The following is a 15,601-nucleotide window of genomic DNA, read 5'->3' on the forward strand; positions in this document are numbered from 1 at the left end:
CACCACAATCAAGATACTGAACATATTCATTACGCCCAAAAGATTCTTCCTGCCCTTTTGTAATCTCTCCCTCTTACCCCATATAATTATTTTAGACTCACCCATGTCATTGTTATGAAAGTGACAGAACATTTGAACCAGGTTACTTAAAAAGACAAAACTGGAAACATTGGAAGGAGGCAGCTTAGCCTCCTGTACGACTCTGGCCTGTCCTCAGAGGCAGACCCTCCTTGGAATCTGGCAAGGCTCAAGCACCTTTAGGGTGTCAGTCGTATCCCAGGTAATATTGATGGCTTATTTTTCACATATTTCCTTTTTTTCACGCTCCATGGCCAAAACCCCACTTTCCAGCAGCTCTGCTCTTTTTGCCTCCCACTTGTGGATTTTCAATAGCTTTTTTTTCTCTACAATAGTCCTTACTTTTAAACTCTCCCATATCTGATATTTCCATTTCTCTTATTCTTTGCATGCTATCTTGGATGTGAAGTTATAGCTTTTAGTCCTAAGGGTTATCACACACACCAGAAATTGAAAAGTAAAACTGTAATGAATGACTCAGAGCAAGTAAGGTGCTGCTGGAGGACCCCTCTGGGCTATGAACAGGTATGTCTCCCCTGCCCACCCTGGGATTTCCTGTCACCTGTAAATTTGTGTCACTGGCCTGACAGGGTCCTGTTGAGACTTTTGACATCTTTGTTTCTGAAAATCTCCTGGAGGGCAGAGGCTGGGGCTGGCTTACAACACAAACAAGTTCCTGAAGAAGGGCCATGCTCGATTTACAATATCAAGCACACTCTGGGAATTAGAGGGCTTCCAGATGCAGTCCTGCAGCCTGACACCAAGGGGCAGCATATACCAAAGGGAACATCTAGCTCTGCTAATTCCAAGCAGAAACCAAGCCTTAACCACCTTGCTTTTAAACCCCAAGAGCAAAGCACACAGAGGCCATATTCTCATCTCTCGAATCAGATTACAGCGTTACAGTTTTAAATATCTATTAAGAGTTTTGCCTGCCAATGGAATTTTCCAAGAAGTTAATTTATTGTTGAACATGATTTAAATATAATACTGCTGAGACCCACATACTCTGTAAGACTTACCCATTTTAGTGCATTTATAACTTCAGCAGCTTAACCTGAAAATAGTTCCAAATTCACACTCTTTCTATTATTTTAAATGACTGTTGTCTGTCTGTCTCCTTTTCTTTTTTTTTTTTTTTTTTTTTTTTTTGCGGTATGCGGGCCTCTCACTGTTGTGGCCTCTCCCGTTGCGGAGCACAGGCTCCGGACGCGCAGGCCTAGCGGCGATGGCTCACGGGCTTAGCTGCTCCGCGGCATGTGGGATCCTCCCGGACCAGGGCACGAACCCGTGTCTCCTGCATCGGCAGGCGGATTCTCAACCACTGCGCCACCAGGGAAGCCCCTCCTTTTCTTTTATGAAGCAAATTTTGTATGTGGAATAACGGCAATCAAATAATTCTTTGGACAGTTAAACCAGACAAGGCTCAGCTCTTTGGAGAGCTTAGTTTCCCTCTCTGAGGCATTTGTTCATTAATCCATCCATCAGCAAAGATTTCTGAGCATTTCCATCATATGCTTGACCCTGTGCTAAATGCTGTGGGGTGCAAGGATGAACGAGATATCAATTCTGCCATCAGGGGACCCATTCAAAGTCTAGACAGTGGGGAGTATGTGGGCAGATGAAAAAAAAAAAGTCATTACAGGAATGTGTGATAAGTGCAATGATAAAAAAGAAAAAGAGATGCTCTGGGGGACAAGTGAGAACAGAGGTGGGCACCTATCAGGGTGAAGGTTGGGGAGTGGGGAAGCTTGCAGGAAAACTTCCACGAGGAGATATTTGAACTGAGCCTTAAGGAATAGACAGAATTAGCATTCCAGGCAGTGGGCCCAGAATAGCCAAGGCAGGGAAGAATGAGAGAGCACAACATTTTGATCAGTTTGTAGGCAGGTCAGACCTTTGAATGCCCAGGAATGTGGGTATTGATTTGTGTTTTAGATAAACTACTCTGACAGCAAAATGGAGCTCAGAATGGAGGAGAATAGTGAGTAGAGAGAGCAGTAAGGAAGCTACCACAGTGATAGAGACGAAAAATTACCAAGTCCTGAAGGAGGTGAAGAATGGAGAGAAATGGATAAGTTCAACTAATATTTAAAAATAGTGCCAGAGGGGCTTCCCTGGTGGCACAGTGGTTGAGAGTCCGCCTGCCGATGCAGCGGACCCGGGTTCATGCCCCAGTCCGGGAAGATCCCACATGCCGCGGAGCGGCTGGGCCCGTGAGCCATGGCCGTTGAGCCTGCGCGTCTGGAGCCTGTACTCCACAACGGGAGAGGCCACAACAGTAAGAGGCCCGCGTACCGAAAAAAAAAAAAAAAGTGCCAGATGCCGGGTGATGGCAGCAGCTGGATGACAGAGCTGGTCAATACAGCAGGAGGAGCAAGTGTGCGTGTGGAGAGGGCATGGGTTTTGCTTTGGTCCTAACCAAGTTTGAGAAGCTTGTGGGACACTCTGGTAGGAACGGGGTCCAGGAGATGGTTGGGTAGTGGTTTGGGAGCTTAACAGAGAACTCTGGGCTAAAAGATATGGTCTGGGGAGTGATTGAAATTATAGGAGTAGCTGAAATCACCAGCGTTTAGGAGTTGAAGAAAGTGCATTCAGAAATGGGAGACTCAAGGAAAGTGTGGTCACAAAGCTATAGGGGTGTTCTTGGAGGGAAGACCCAACATAAAAAAGACGTCAGCATTCCCTGCATTCTCTCTCTGTACTTAACACAACCCCAATACAAATAGCAGTGACATTTGCTAGGGCAAGGTTCTTCTCCTATATTTACACAGGACCTGGCATAACATCGGTGCCTGACAAATATTTCGTGACTATACATAGGGACATGCATCCAGTGGAATAATATGCAACTTCAGTGAAGAATGGGGTAGATCTATATGCTGATATAGTAAGATTCATATGAAGTTAGAAAAACTAGGTGCACACATGTTGAAGCTGTTATAGATATATATATGTAAGGATATTATATATATGTAATGTTATATATAATTATATAAATTATAAACATATCTCTTTTTTCCTGTAAGGATAATAATAGCTGATATATACAAAGCACTCAGTGTGTTCCTGGCACATATTTTAACTCATTTAATCTTTTCTGTTGGGTAGCTACTATTGTGATCCTGTTGATATGGGAAATGAGGACACAGGGTGTAAGTGAGTAGCCCAGGATCACGCAGGGGCAGAGGTGAGAGCTGGAGCCAGGCAGTCCGTACTTCCTACCACCGTGACCTACTTCTCACACAGGAAAATGTTAACCTAGAAGGACGAGGGTGGGGAATGGTGGAGAGATAATTTTACTTTTATTTCATACTCTTGAGTATTTAAAATATTATTTTACCATGCACATTATACTCCTTTAATCATAAAAAAAAAATTTAAAATTTTTTTTGAGAATTGGGCTTTAGGTATAAGCTGAGAACATCCCTAGGGACCTCTCCGGAGGGTCCAGTAGGCTGCCTCGTGGTAAGATGGAGGAGGCGGGCTGGTCGAGGACACATCCCGACAGGCTTATGGAAAGGAAATACAAAGGAGATACTGGCTTGCTTTCCATATAATTAAAGTTCAGCCCTGAGAGCACAGCCAGCATTTAAAGCACAGCAGCCAGTTTCTGGCTTTGGTTTTTCCAGTGACCAGTTTCTGGCTTTGGTTTTTTTTTTTTTTTTTTTTAAATTTTTTTTTTTTTTGTGGTACGTGGGCCTCTCACTGTTGTGGCCTCTCCCGTTGCAGAGCACAGGCTCCAGACGCGCAGGCTCAGCGGCCACGGCTCACGGGCCCAGCCGCTCCGCGGCACGTGGGATCTTCCCGGACCGGGGCACGAACCCGTGTCTCCTGCATCAGCAGGCGGACTCTCAACCACTGCGCCACCAGGGAAGCCCTGGCTTTGGTTTTTCCAGTTACTTATTCTTTGTTAAGTTTCTCTCACTTAGAAATCCCCCGCTGTGGATTCCTACATGCATGGCTTCTAGGGCTTCATTCCATGGATTTCAATTTTTTTAGTTTTTGACTAGGCAATACAGTCCTATAACTGAAGAAGTCAAAATCAGTTTAAAAGGGGTAAATGAGAAATCGTACTCCCAACCGCCCTGTTTCCACCTTGGCCCTTATAGCTACTACTTTTTTTTGTTTTTTACTTTCTTTGGTAACCTTTCAGTGATTCCTTAGACAAATTCAAGTATATATACACATATATTCTTAGCTTTATTTCTTTTCTACACCCGCAGGGTCGCTGCTTTGTTCCTTTTTAAATTGGCACGTGGAGAGCTTCCTCTATTTTTTTTTAACAGCTACACAACTCACTGTCCATTGGGTTAGTTTAACGAGTCTGCTCTGAGCATATTCCCTTGACCTTGCTGTTGGCTTTGCTGAGGAGTCTCCAAGTTTGAACCAGTGTTTCTTCTCTGCTCCTCTATTTTTAGAGTTCTTCCCAGTCATCAGCTTCCTAGCAACTGATTGCATTTGTACCCACACTCTCCATAATGAGGGGTAACTGAAGGCTCCTCTTTCCCTCTTTGCCTTCTCCTCCAGGGCACACAGTGGGGCCAGCCCTTCCTTGATGGCCCATGGGGCAGCAGCTCACACCTGTTCCTTCTGGTGATTTAAAAACAGACTCAGGGGGCTTCCCTGGTGGCGCAGTGGTTGAGAGTCCGCCTGCCGATGCAGGAGACATGGGTTCGTGCCCCGGTCCGGGAGGATCCCACATGCTGCGGAGCAGCTGGGCCCAGTGAGCCATGACCGCTGAGCCTGCGCGTCCGGAGCCTGTGGTCTGCAATGGGAGAGGCCACAACAGTGAGAGACCCGCGTACCACAAAAAAAAAACAAAACAAAAACAGACTCAGAGTTACTTCCACTTGAATCTCTTGTCACTGCCAATTCTCATCTTCTTGGGAACAAATGCGCTGGGGTGAAACCCCCGGGTATATATGCTTATAGTTTAATTGTCAACACCTGTTGACAGAGCCCTGCACTGGCTGAACAGGTATGAAGTTACGTATTTCCTTCCTCTTTTTATTTTTAATCTGTGTTTATCATGACTCTGTATTTGTTGTCTGATTACTAACTTCCAAACACTTTGAACCGGCTCCATCGTTGGGGAGTGGGGATTAGGGAGGAGAAGAACCCACAAAGATCTCTGCGGCTTGCCCTAGATGGGCAGAATGCTTGGTTAATTGAAGATTATCATGGTTTAACAACCATCACCTGGGGCATGGGCTGACCGGGGGATGGCAGTATTACGATTTAATGAAGGCGTTGATGTTTCCCCACCCACTTATCCTTAGCTACCAACACGCCCACCCAGCTGGAGATTGCCATGGACACCATGATTAGAATCTTCCACCGCTACTCCTGCAAGGAGGGGGACAGGTTCAAGATGAACAAGGGGAGCTGAAAATGCTCCCGCAGGGAGACCTTGCAGAATTCCTCTCGGTGAGTCTGGCTTTTCTCCCCATCCAGTCGAGGGTGGATGCGGTGCACATTCATAGCCTCCATGTACACCACCAACTCCTGTGTCCTGCCACACACTGTATAATTCCTATCGAGATTCTAAATACGGGGAAGCAAACACTAGAGACCTTTGTTTTCTGTGTCTGTAGGCATGTGCGCTTTTCTGTAGTGCCTAGAGTTAGGGTTTCCAGTGTTGGAAATTATATTTGAGGCTTTTATCAATCATTCAGTGTCATAGTACAGCAAAGGTATAGCTAGTTATACTAGGAGTTATAGTTCTAACTAGTGACACAAGTTATACCCGGAGCTCTGTCCTGCTGTCTATAAATGAATAAATATTATGTTTGGGGCCAGAAATGAAGCCTGGGGTACTTTCTGATATGATGGCAAATTTTCTAGTGAATAATAAATACTGGGTGAGTTTGTCGGCCAAGAACAAGCTGATTGGGATTGACCGAAAGGGTGTGTCTGGCCAGTGACCAGTTGGGTAGCAAATAGGTTTACATCTCAAAACAGCCAGGAGTTCAATAAAAACCACAAGTGAAACCTTACAGTGGACTGTTTGGAGCCTGCTCTCAAGAAAATGCTCACCCTTGTGTTTTTTGGAGTTGCCTTGAATTGATTTTAGCATGTGTAATAACCTGGCATGATGTTATTCTGTCCAAACCCTGTGTTAAGACAATAGTAATTATAATTATGACACTCTTTTATCCCCACTCTCTATGGGAAAAGCTTAAAGTAAAAATTTTTAGCATACAGTACCTTTTCAGTAATTTTAAGAGTCCCTGAGAACATTTTTCTTTTTCAAATTCAGTTTGGCTACTGTATTACATAACACTTAGAATAAAAAAGACTCTGTAGGCCCCACTTGGCACATTGATTTATTCAAGTGAAATTTATAATTGTTTTTGATTGAGTTGATTTTGATCAATTCAATGTAAATTTCCAGCCATTTAATGGTTGGCAGCTAATGAGAGGACACTGGGGAGTTCTTGGAGGAAGTGAATTATACTTTTGGAAACATTGCTCATCAGCCTCTTATCATAGGAAAGGTAGGTGCTTCACCGCCCCACCCTTTCTAAACCCTCATCTCCTCAATGGGCTCCTTGCTTTCCTTTCCACCGATAAAATGGAGTCATCCTTGTAAGATCTACCCTTTATTGGGTGCCTCTGTTTTGTTTTGCGACACACAAAACAGGCTGCCAACTAAAATATTATATGACCCATGCAATATTTGGGACATACTTATACTAAAAAAGTATTCATTGCTCATCTGAAGTCCACATTTAATTGGGCATCCTGAATTTTTATTTGCTAAATCTAACAACGTGGAGCTAAGCATTTATAAAAGCGTGTTGAAGTAGCCCCCAAATTTGTGGGAGATATTTTTTTCCTCATTTGATAAATTAGGACATTTTAAAATGTTAAGTGATTTGCTCCAAGTCCCATTGTTGGTAAATGGCAGAGTCACACTCACTATCCCTCTTTGGCTTCAAGCCTTCCTTCTTTTCATGTCCCCCTGATTTCCTCCCCAGGTCCTGGCCCTCAGCCTGTCCAGTAAATGCATTTTCATCAGCAGCAGCTCACTTTGATATGCTGCTGTTTGCTCCTCTTGGTGTTTAGGTCTGAGGATTATATGGGGGGGTGGGCGGTGGGCAGAAGCCCAGACGCACTTAGAATGTGTGCCCGGTTCAAACCTCCCTGCAAATAGACTCTTGGAAATTGCTTTAGATGCTAAAAATGGAAATGCAATCTTTAATGTAGATAAAAGGAAAATACGATTCCAGTTGTCATTATGAACCTCAGAGCCTGGGAGTTAGAAATTTTCTTTTTCCTTTTAGTGTCAAAAGGATCCCGAGTTGGTTGATAAGATAATGCAGGACCTGGATGCCAATAAGGACAAGGAAGTGGATTTTAATGAATTCGTGGTCATGGTGGCAGCTCTGACAGTTGCTTGCAATGATTACTTTGTAGAACAATTGAAGAAGAAAGGAAAGACAAGTAGTAAGCTAATCCAAAGGCAGAAATATATCCACAGTTATTTACCGACTGTTCATCTATATCCTCCAGATCTATAGTCATAGTAATGCCATTTATAGCTATAATATACATATAATTAGTTGCTAGTATTAGTAAATTATGCATACCTTAATATATTGACTTGAAATAAATATTCCAAATTTTATATGCCCTTCTTGAAATTTTCCTATATATATATTTTTTTTTAATTGAAGAATAGTTAGTTTACAATGTTGGGTTAGCTTGAGGTGTACATCAAAGTGATTCAGTATCATTCTTTTTCAGATTTTTTTCCATTATAATTTATTACATGATATTGAACACATTGGGTTGGCCAGAAAGTTTGTTCAGGTTTTTCTGTATCATCCTGCAGAAAAACCTGAACGAACATTTTACCCAACCCAATAGTTCCCTGTGCTATACAGTAGGTCCTTGTTGTTTATCTATTTTATATACAGTAGTATCTATTCATCTCAAGTAAAGATGTTATATACTTTTTTTTGTCTGTCAAAGAGAGAGCATCACAAAAATTTAGCTCTTTCAAATGAGACTAGAACTCAGCAAATTTCTCAGACATTCATCACCCTTAAATTGTACTTTGAAATTATCCTATTAAAGAAATAAAGTGGCTCTTGCACCCTCTTGTGATTCTGCTTCGAGAAGAAGAAGCTGTGAGGGTCTGTAAGCAGAAAGGCTGATAAGTGGAAGGAAGTGCTGGCTTTTGCAGTGAGTTAGCTCAGGGAAGGGGTAAGTCCAGGACTAGGTGCTCAAGCCAAGAGAGTGCAGCCAGCAACCCTTGGGGGCTGGTGTAGAAATACCTCCTTGTCCCTGGGGTCAGGTGATTCTGAGGCAAGTGTCTTAACGCCATTTCCCAGGGCTTCCCCTGGGCTGAGCTTCTGTGGCCCCCGGGGGGCTGCCTTCCGTTCCTGGTCTCGCTGTGAAGCCCCACCCATGTGTCCTGCATCTCTCAAACTACTTGTGTCAGGGTCTGCTTGGAGGAAACCCAAACTGTGACAGGTCCTTTGCAGCGGTCCCCAATCTTTTTGGCACCAGGGACAGGTTTCGTGGAAGACAGGTTTTCCACGGACAGACGGGATGCGGGTGGGGAATGGTTCAAGCGGAAATGCAAGCTATGGTGAGCCAGATGAAGTTTCCCTCGCTTGCCCGCTGTCTACCTCCTGCTGTGCAGACCAGTTCCTAGCAGGCCACGAACTGGTACCCGTCCACGGCCAGGGGGTTGGGGAGCCCTGCTTTGGAGAATTTAAGAAAGGGAGTGGTGTGATTATATTTATAATTTTAAGTGCTTATCCCAGCCACCGTGTGAAGAAAGGGCTAGAGAGAGGGCAAATGTGGAAGAGGGTGACCTGCTAGGAGGCCGAATGCTGTGGTCTGAGGGAGAGACGATGGTATCTCTGGCCGGGGTCTGAGCAATAGAGATGAAGAGAAGCAGTTGAATTTGCTGTCTTTTGGAGGTGGGAGTGATAGGACTTGGTGAGGGATTCGTAACCAAGTGTAGGAAAAGAGAGCAGTCCAGGATGATAGAACGGGTACTGCTATTGCCTATCTGAGTCCATTCTACCTTTCTTCCATATATCAGAGCCCCGATTTGTGCAGGGTGGCAATGTGCTTAGCTAAAAAGCCATATTTCCCAGCTTCTCTTGTATCTGAGGTAGAGCTTGTAACAGTTCCGGGCAATGAGAGATAAGCAGAAATCTACTAGGAATTTCTGGGATTGTTTTGCTCTTTCCATATAGGCTCTGTGCCTTCCACCTTGTTAATTCCTTCCTTTTCTTTCCATTGGCATGTGAATGTGAGGCTGGAGCTGGGGCTGCCATCTTGCAACCATGAGGACGGTGAAGTAAAAAGATAGAAGGAGCCGGGACATTGTTGGCTTAGGGGGACCAGTGCACAGCTCTGGTCTGCCTGCCTCTGGTCCTCTTATTATATGAAAATAAACAAACAAAAAAACCCTGCTCTCTCGTTAAGTTGGATTCTGTTAACATGCAGCTGAAAGCAATCCCTAACGTTTAGACTTTTGGTCAAGCAAATGATACAATTTACTAAATGGGAAAGACTGGGGTAGGAGGCGCTTTATGTGGGGACATTGAGGGGAATAGCTGTTTGAAATCTCTGTTGAACATTCAAGTGGAGGTATCATATGTGCAGTTGGATATATGATCTAGTCCAGAGCTCAGGGTAAACGGGACTGGAGATACAGATTTGGGAGTCATTAGCATCTAGACGGTATTAAGCCACAGGACTAGAGGAGCTCACGTAGGAGAGAATGTGGATAGAGAAGAAGAAAGGTCCAACAGTTAGCTTTCAGCAGGAAGAGGAGCCAACAAATGATACACCAAAGGCATAGTCAGGGAGTAGACGGAAAACCAGGTAAGCGCAGTACTTCAGAAGCCGAGAGGAGAAAGTCTCTGGAGAAGGAAAGAGGGTGAAATCCACTGAGAGGAGGAGTAAATTGAGAACAGAGACCTGACCTTTAGATTTGCCAAGGTAGAGATCATCAGTAACATCAGTGACCCTGACCAAAGTGATTCTGCTTACAGAGGTGCCTATCTCCCTATCTGGCTGATAGTAGGTGCTCAATAAATATTTAATAAACAAATAAAAGAATCTGCCAATTGTTGACTTTCTAGTGCTAAGACCTGTCATTTTGTTCTTTAAATAGGATTTTTTTTTTGTTTCCCTTAAGCCCATTCTGAGCAGATAGGACAGAGAGAATTTAGAGGTCAAAACATTCTAGAGAAGTGTATACCCTTGGTATTTATTTACTCCTATCTGTCAAAATGTTGGAAGAAAAAATGAGAAGAAAAAATTGAACACTGTTTCAGATATGTTTAGGCTCTTTTTTTACAAGCAGGCATATTAATTATATAAGAGAAGGTCTGACTATTTCTCAGGGACCTTTAAACTTTTCATTTAATTTGGTCCAAAGTTTACATATTCAAAAATGGGCCACTGAATCATGAGAAGTAAATCCAAAAATTTCCTCATGTTCTGTTCAAGGAATGACATTCTCAACAGAGAGAAATAAATGGAAAAGCAATGTTCATTTCATGGTGTTTCTAAAAATTGATGAAAAGTTAGGAAAAGCAATTTATGTGTCAAATTAGATTTCAAATGAGTGAGAATTACATGATGTACCCAAAGCTCTTTTCTAGTAAAGGAGAGGCTTTCTTTTATGTGTGTGTGTTAGGTACTTACAATAAGTTTATAGGAGGCAAAATTGATTATTTCTTCTGCCCAGAGGCACTGGCCTTGCATTTGCTGGAGACTAAATCAGCTTTAAGCAATATTCAAGGGTCATCTCTAAATTAGCACATTCTGATGTTTAACATTTTCTCAATGTGGTTATTGGAAGACAATAGCCTACGTCTGCTTGGGGCCCTGGGCTTGAGATATGGTTGACAATACAAACAGCTAGAAAGCATTAAAGAAAAATAAAAACCTTAAGTTTTAATTTTAAAAACAGATTTTGTTTTTCCTTAAGAATCATGGGGTTAAGGAAGGCTTTACAGAGGCAAAGAAATGGGGCGAGGATATTAAAGAGAGAACTTGGGCAAAGTCACACAGGTATGAAAGAACAGGACATGTTGGGGAGAATGCTGTTGTTTGGGGCACCCTAGGGTGTGGGGTGTGGGAGATCAGGAAATGGGGCTGGAGAGGTAGACAGGGCTCAGAATCAGAAAGGGCCTTGGGTGTTAATGTGAGAAATTTGACATTTATCCTGAATGTTATGAGAAACCATTGTAGGATTTTATGTATTTCTTTCTTATTACTTAGAGTAGTTTTTATGTTTCTGAATGTCCCCCTAAAATATTTGAATCTTTAAAGCAGTGGTTTTGAACTCTAACTTCACATTACACTCACCCAAGGTATTGCATAAAAGTATAGATGAATATAAGCTCCACCCCCACTAAGATTCGATTCAATTGATCTGGGAACAGGACCCAATGCAAACAGGGTTGAAAATCACTCCTTTTTATGGTGACTTGCTTAATCAAGTAATCAGATCAACTTCTGGTTGAGAAGTGTGTAGGACAGTGGCTGCTCCAACTTTAATGTGTGTGAACCATCTGCTGATCCGATTCTGCATCAGAAGGTCTGGGCTGGGGCCTGAGGTTCTGCATTTCTAAGAAACTCCTAGATGTTGACAGTGCTGATAGAAATGCTCTAGGCTCTAGGATGAAGAGGAAAGGGTTGGAACAAAAGTATGGAGGTGCTGTTTTTGGAAGCAGGCACCTGTAGAATAGTTCTTGCTGGGGAATACTCCTTTTGGAAGAATATAAGACAACACAAGGCATTAGGCACAGGGAGGGCTGGGGGAGAGGTGGAAGCAACCAGGAAGGAACATTCCCTAAGGCCCCAGGGGAGGGGGAGGAACAGTCTGCCACCGGACTGCCTTGTGTTGTTACTGAACACAAGTTCATGTGCCCGCAGCAGAGTGAGGCCAAACAGAAACGTCAGAATTTGGAGCAGAGAAAAGTTTATTGCAGGGCCAAGCAAGGAGAATGGGTGGCTGGTGCTCTAAAAAACCCTGACCTCCCCAATGGTTTGGAGGACAAGCTTTTATAAGCAAAATTTAGAGTGAGGGCTGCAGGGTGTGTGACTTTCTTCTGATTGGTTGGTGGTGAGGTAACAGGGTGGTGCTCCAGGAATCTTGTGCTCAGCCTGAAGTCACCATCCTCTACCTGGGTGGGGGCTTCAGTTCTGCAGAAGAACTCAAAGATATTGTTACGTATATTCCTTGAGGAGGAATCAGGATCCTGCACTGTAGTTTCTTGATTTTTTGCTATTTTGTTTTTGCATTCCTTCACTTTTCTGATTAGCCACTGTTTGAATCTGCTCTCCTACACCTCATACTTTAGGGTGCCCCAAACCACTGGCATTCTCCCCAACAGGTCCTGTTGCTTCATAACTTCTTATTCTGCAAATAAGAAATGGGGCAGGGGGGTGGACACAGAGGGCTTTTGTATCCAGGAGGTCCCCACAAGGTCCTGCTCAGATTCCAGGTCAAAGGTCTTGGACAAGTTATTTAACTTCTTTAAGCCTCATTTTTCTGGCATGTCTCAACTCTAGTGGCTCACCTGTATCAGTCGACAAGGAACACATTGATTTTTGGGATCCCTAGGCCCCACCCCTGTCCAAATGAACCAGAAAGGAGGAAAGGGGTAGGTGAGCATTTGCATTGATAGCAACCTCTCTCGATGGATATTATGTACCCTCAACTTGCAGAACTAGAACTCTGGTGGTTAAAATAAGATAGCAAGTGCCTGGAACATAATAAGTGCTCAATAAGTGGCAACCATGCGGGTGAAGACGGTGCTAATGGTGACACGTGAGCGCTTCTGGTCCAGCCTCATTCTGCAGCTCATGGGTTTTATCCAACCTTCTCTCTCAGGTCGGTGCCTCCGGCTGCCTGCCACCAGAAGAGGCTACTGTTCCCCTTGAGTTCTCCCACTTTCTCAGTTTCTTTTCAAGAAATGGAACACTATGCAGTCATTACACACGTGTTTTCAAAGAGCAGTGACTATAATGGAAAGTGCCTAGTATATAATATTAACTTTAAATAACAGTGTGTCTGATATGGTCCCAATTTGGTTTCAAAAAAGTGCTGTAGCATGAGTTTTTAAGATACTGCTTTGTTTCTACTTGCAATTTTTATTTTTCTTTATCCCAATCAAGAGGAGAAAGGCTTCCTTACAAAGGGAAGGCCTGTGATGGCCTGGAAATCAAAAGTTGCCTGAAAACCACTTCCTTTTCTAATTTTTGTTTTCCAGAGCTTGAGCCATTAAGGTAATTATGTGAGAGGTCTCCAAGGAAAATGTCAGGAGAAGGGGAATTATCCCAGAGGAAAGGATTTCCCCTGAGCTCTGGAGGTAAGAAGGCAGTTTCTGGTCCCCAGAGTAGTGCAGGCCTCAGCAATTGAATGGCCTCTCCTCAGAATCCTCTTCTAGGGTTCCCATCTCCTCATCTTCTTTGATATAGATCACCCACTGGAAGAGCATGATCACCTAAGGGTGCACTCAGGGTTTCTACCATCACCTTTTGCAAGTTTTACATAGGTTTCTCCAACTTTCCTTTGGAATGTAGTGTCTGTTATCTTGACGCTTCAGCCAATATTCTAACATCTGGGTATATGTACCTAGAAAAGAGCCTGGAAGGCAACCTACCGAAATGTTCACCATGGATGGTGGCGTTATAGGCGATTTTGATGTTTTCTTTATAAATTTATCTAATTTCTGATGTTTCAGCAATGAACAGTAATCAGAAGAAAGTGATGTTATTTATTTTTATAAGAGTATTCCCACTACTCTGGCTTTACATGCTTTATTCCTCCCTTATGCGCCTCTTACCAACTAAAATGTCTTTTTGTCTGAGACCACTTCCTCAGCCCCGCTTTCCTTTTACAATATCCTCTTTTGTATTGTCTTACTTGTCTTTCTAACCCTAGCACCTAGCATAGCACCAACATATCAGAGAGTTAAGCACATGATCTTTGACATGAACCTATCTTGAGAGTGCCAAGGATTTTCTTTGTTCACATCATCACCATTATAAAGATTTTCCACTGGACAGTTATAGCACTGACCAAATAACAGAGGCCCCTTGTTGACAGGGAGCAAATTATCATGTGCTGGACCCTGGAGTTCCACAGGGATAAGCAAGAAACAATCTTTTTAGAGGGGTTATTGACAAGCATCACTGCTAGCAATTCCCAAGTGACAGAAGTTTGGTCATCAAATATCACGTAGTATGAACAAAGAACAGTTGAAAGTTAAGGCCCAAGAACATTTTAAAACCCCTGAAATCTACCTAAGCAGTTTCAATTTTAGAGGTGCTCTTTCCATACAACATTAACATATACTTATATAAGTGTACTGATATTGGCCACAGATGCATCTGACATTTCATGCATTAGATTGTATTGAAGATTTTTTTTCCCCCACGGGAAGATAAATTAAAAACACACAAGAAACATCCCTGGATTTTTCCTTAAAAAAGAAAAAAAAGGCTGTTTTTTTTCTCATACCACCACCCCAACCACCACTACTCCCACCCAGCTCCTGGATACCACTGATTAGTTTTTTTGTTTCTATAGTATTGCATTTTCCAAGAGGTCATATAAATGGAATCATGTAGTATATAGCCTTTGAGTCTGGCGTTTTCCACTTAGTGTAATAGGTTTGAGACTCATCCCTGATTTTGTGTGTTTCCAATAGTTTATTCCTTTTTATTACTGAGCAGTATTTCTGTATGAATCTACCATGATTTGTTTATTCATTCACCAACTGAATGATATTTGGATTGTTTCCAGTTTTGAGTGACTGTGAATAAATCTGCTATAAATATTGGTGAACAGGTTTTTCTATGGACATAAATTTTCATTTTGCTTGTACCTAAGCATGGGATTCCTGGGTGGTATGGTGTTATGAGATTTAAATTTTTAACCTTTCTAGTAGGTGTGAAGTAGTATCTCCTGTGGTTTTAATTTGCATTTCCTTAATAACTAATGATGTTGAACCTTTTTTATATGTATATTTGCCATCTATAAGTCTTCTTTGGTAAAGTATCTGTTCAAATCTTTGACCCATTAAAAAAGTTGGGTTGTTTATGTTTTTATTTATTTATTTTTAAGATTTATTTATTTTTGGCTGTGTTGGGTCTTAGTTGCAGTACGCAGGATCTTTGTTGAGGCGTGCGGGATCTTTTGTTGTGGCATGAGTGTTTTCTCTTCTCTAGTTGTGGCACACAGGCTCCAAGGCACGTGGACTCTGTAGTTGTGGCACGTGGGTTCCAGAGCACGTGGGCTCTGTAGTTTGCAGCACGCAGGCTCTAGTTTAGGCGCCTGAGCTCTGTAGTTGTGGTACACGGGCTTAGTTGCCCCGCAACATGTGGGATCTTAGTTCCCTGACCAGGGATCGAACCCACGTCCCCTGCATTGCAAGGTGGATTCTTTACCAGTGGACCACCAGGGAAGTCCCCTATGTTTTTGAGTTTTAAAAGTTCTTTTTTAATTTTAATTTAAAAAATTAAGGTCTAA

At 42.8% G+C, this 15,601-nt stretch overlaps 1 protein-coding gene across 1 annotated transcript; it reads left to right on the forward strand.

The window, feature by feature from the left end:
* Positions 1-2,400: 2,400 nt before the first annotated feature.
* On the forward strand, positions 2,401-8,684 carry S100Z (S100 calcium binding protein Z). Its single transcript, XM_059062345.2, is given in 5 exon segments — positions 2,401-2,458; positions 5,361-5,453; positions 5,456-5,508; positions 7,368-7,527; positions 8,599-8,684. Coding segments are annotated over 5 exon segments (450 nt in total).
* The last annotated feature ends 6,917 nt before the right edge of the window (positions 8,685-15,601 follow it).

The sequence above is a fragment of the Kogia breviceps genome, chromosome 4 (assembly GCF_026419965.1).
Source record: "Kogia breviceps isolate mKogBre1 chromosome 4, mKogBre1 haplotype 1, whole genome shotgun sequence".
NCBI classification, from domain to species: domain Eukaryota; kingdom Metazoa; phylum Chordata; class Mammalia; order Artiodactyla; family Physeteridae; genus Kogia; species Kogia breviceps.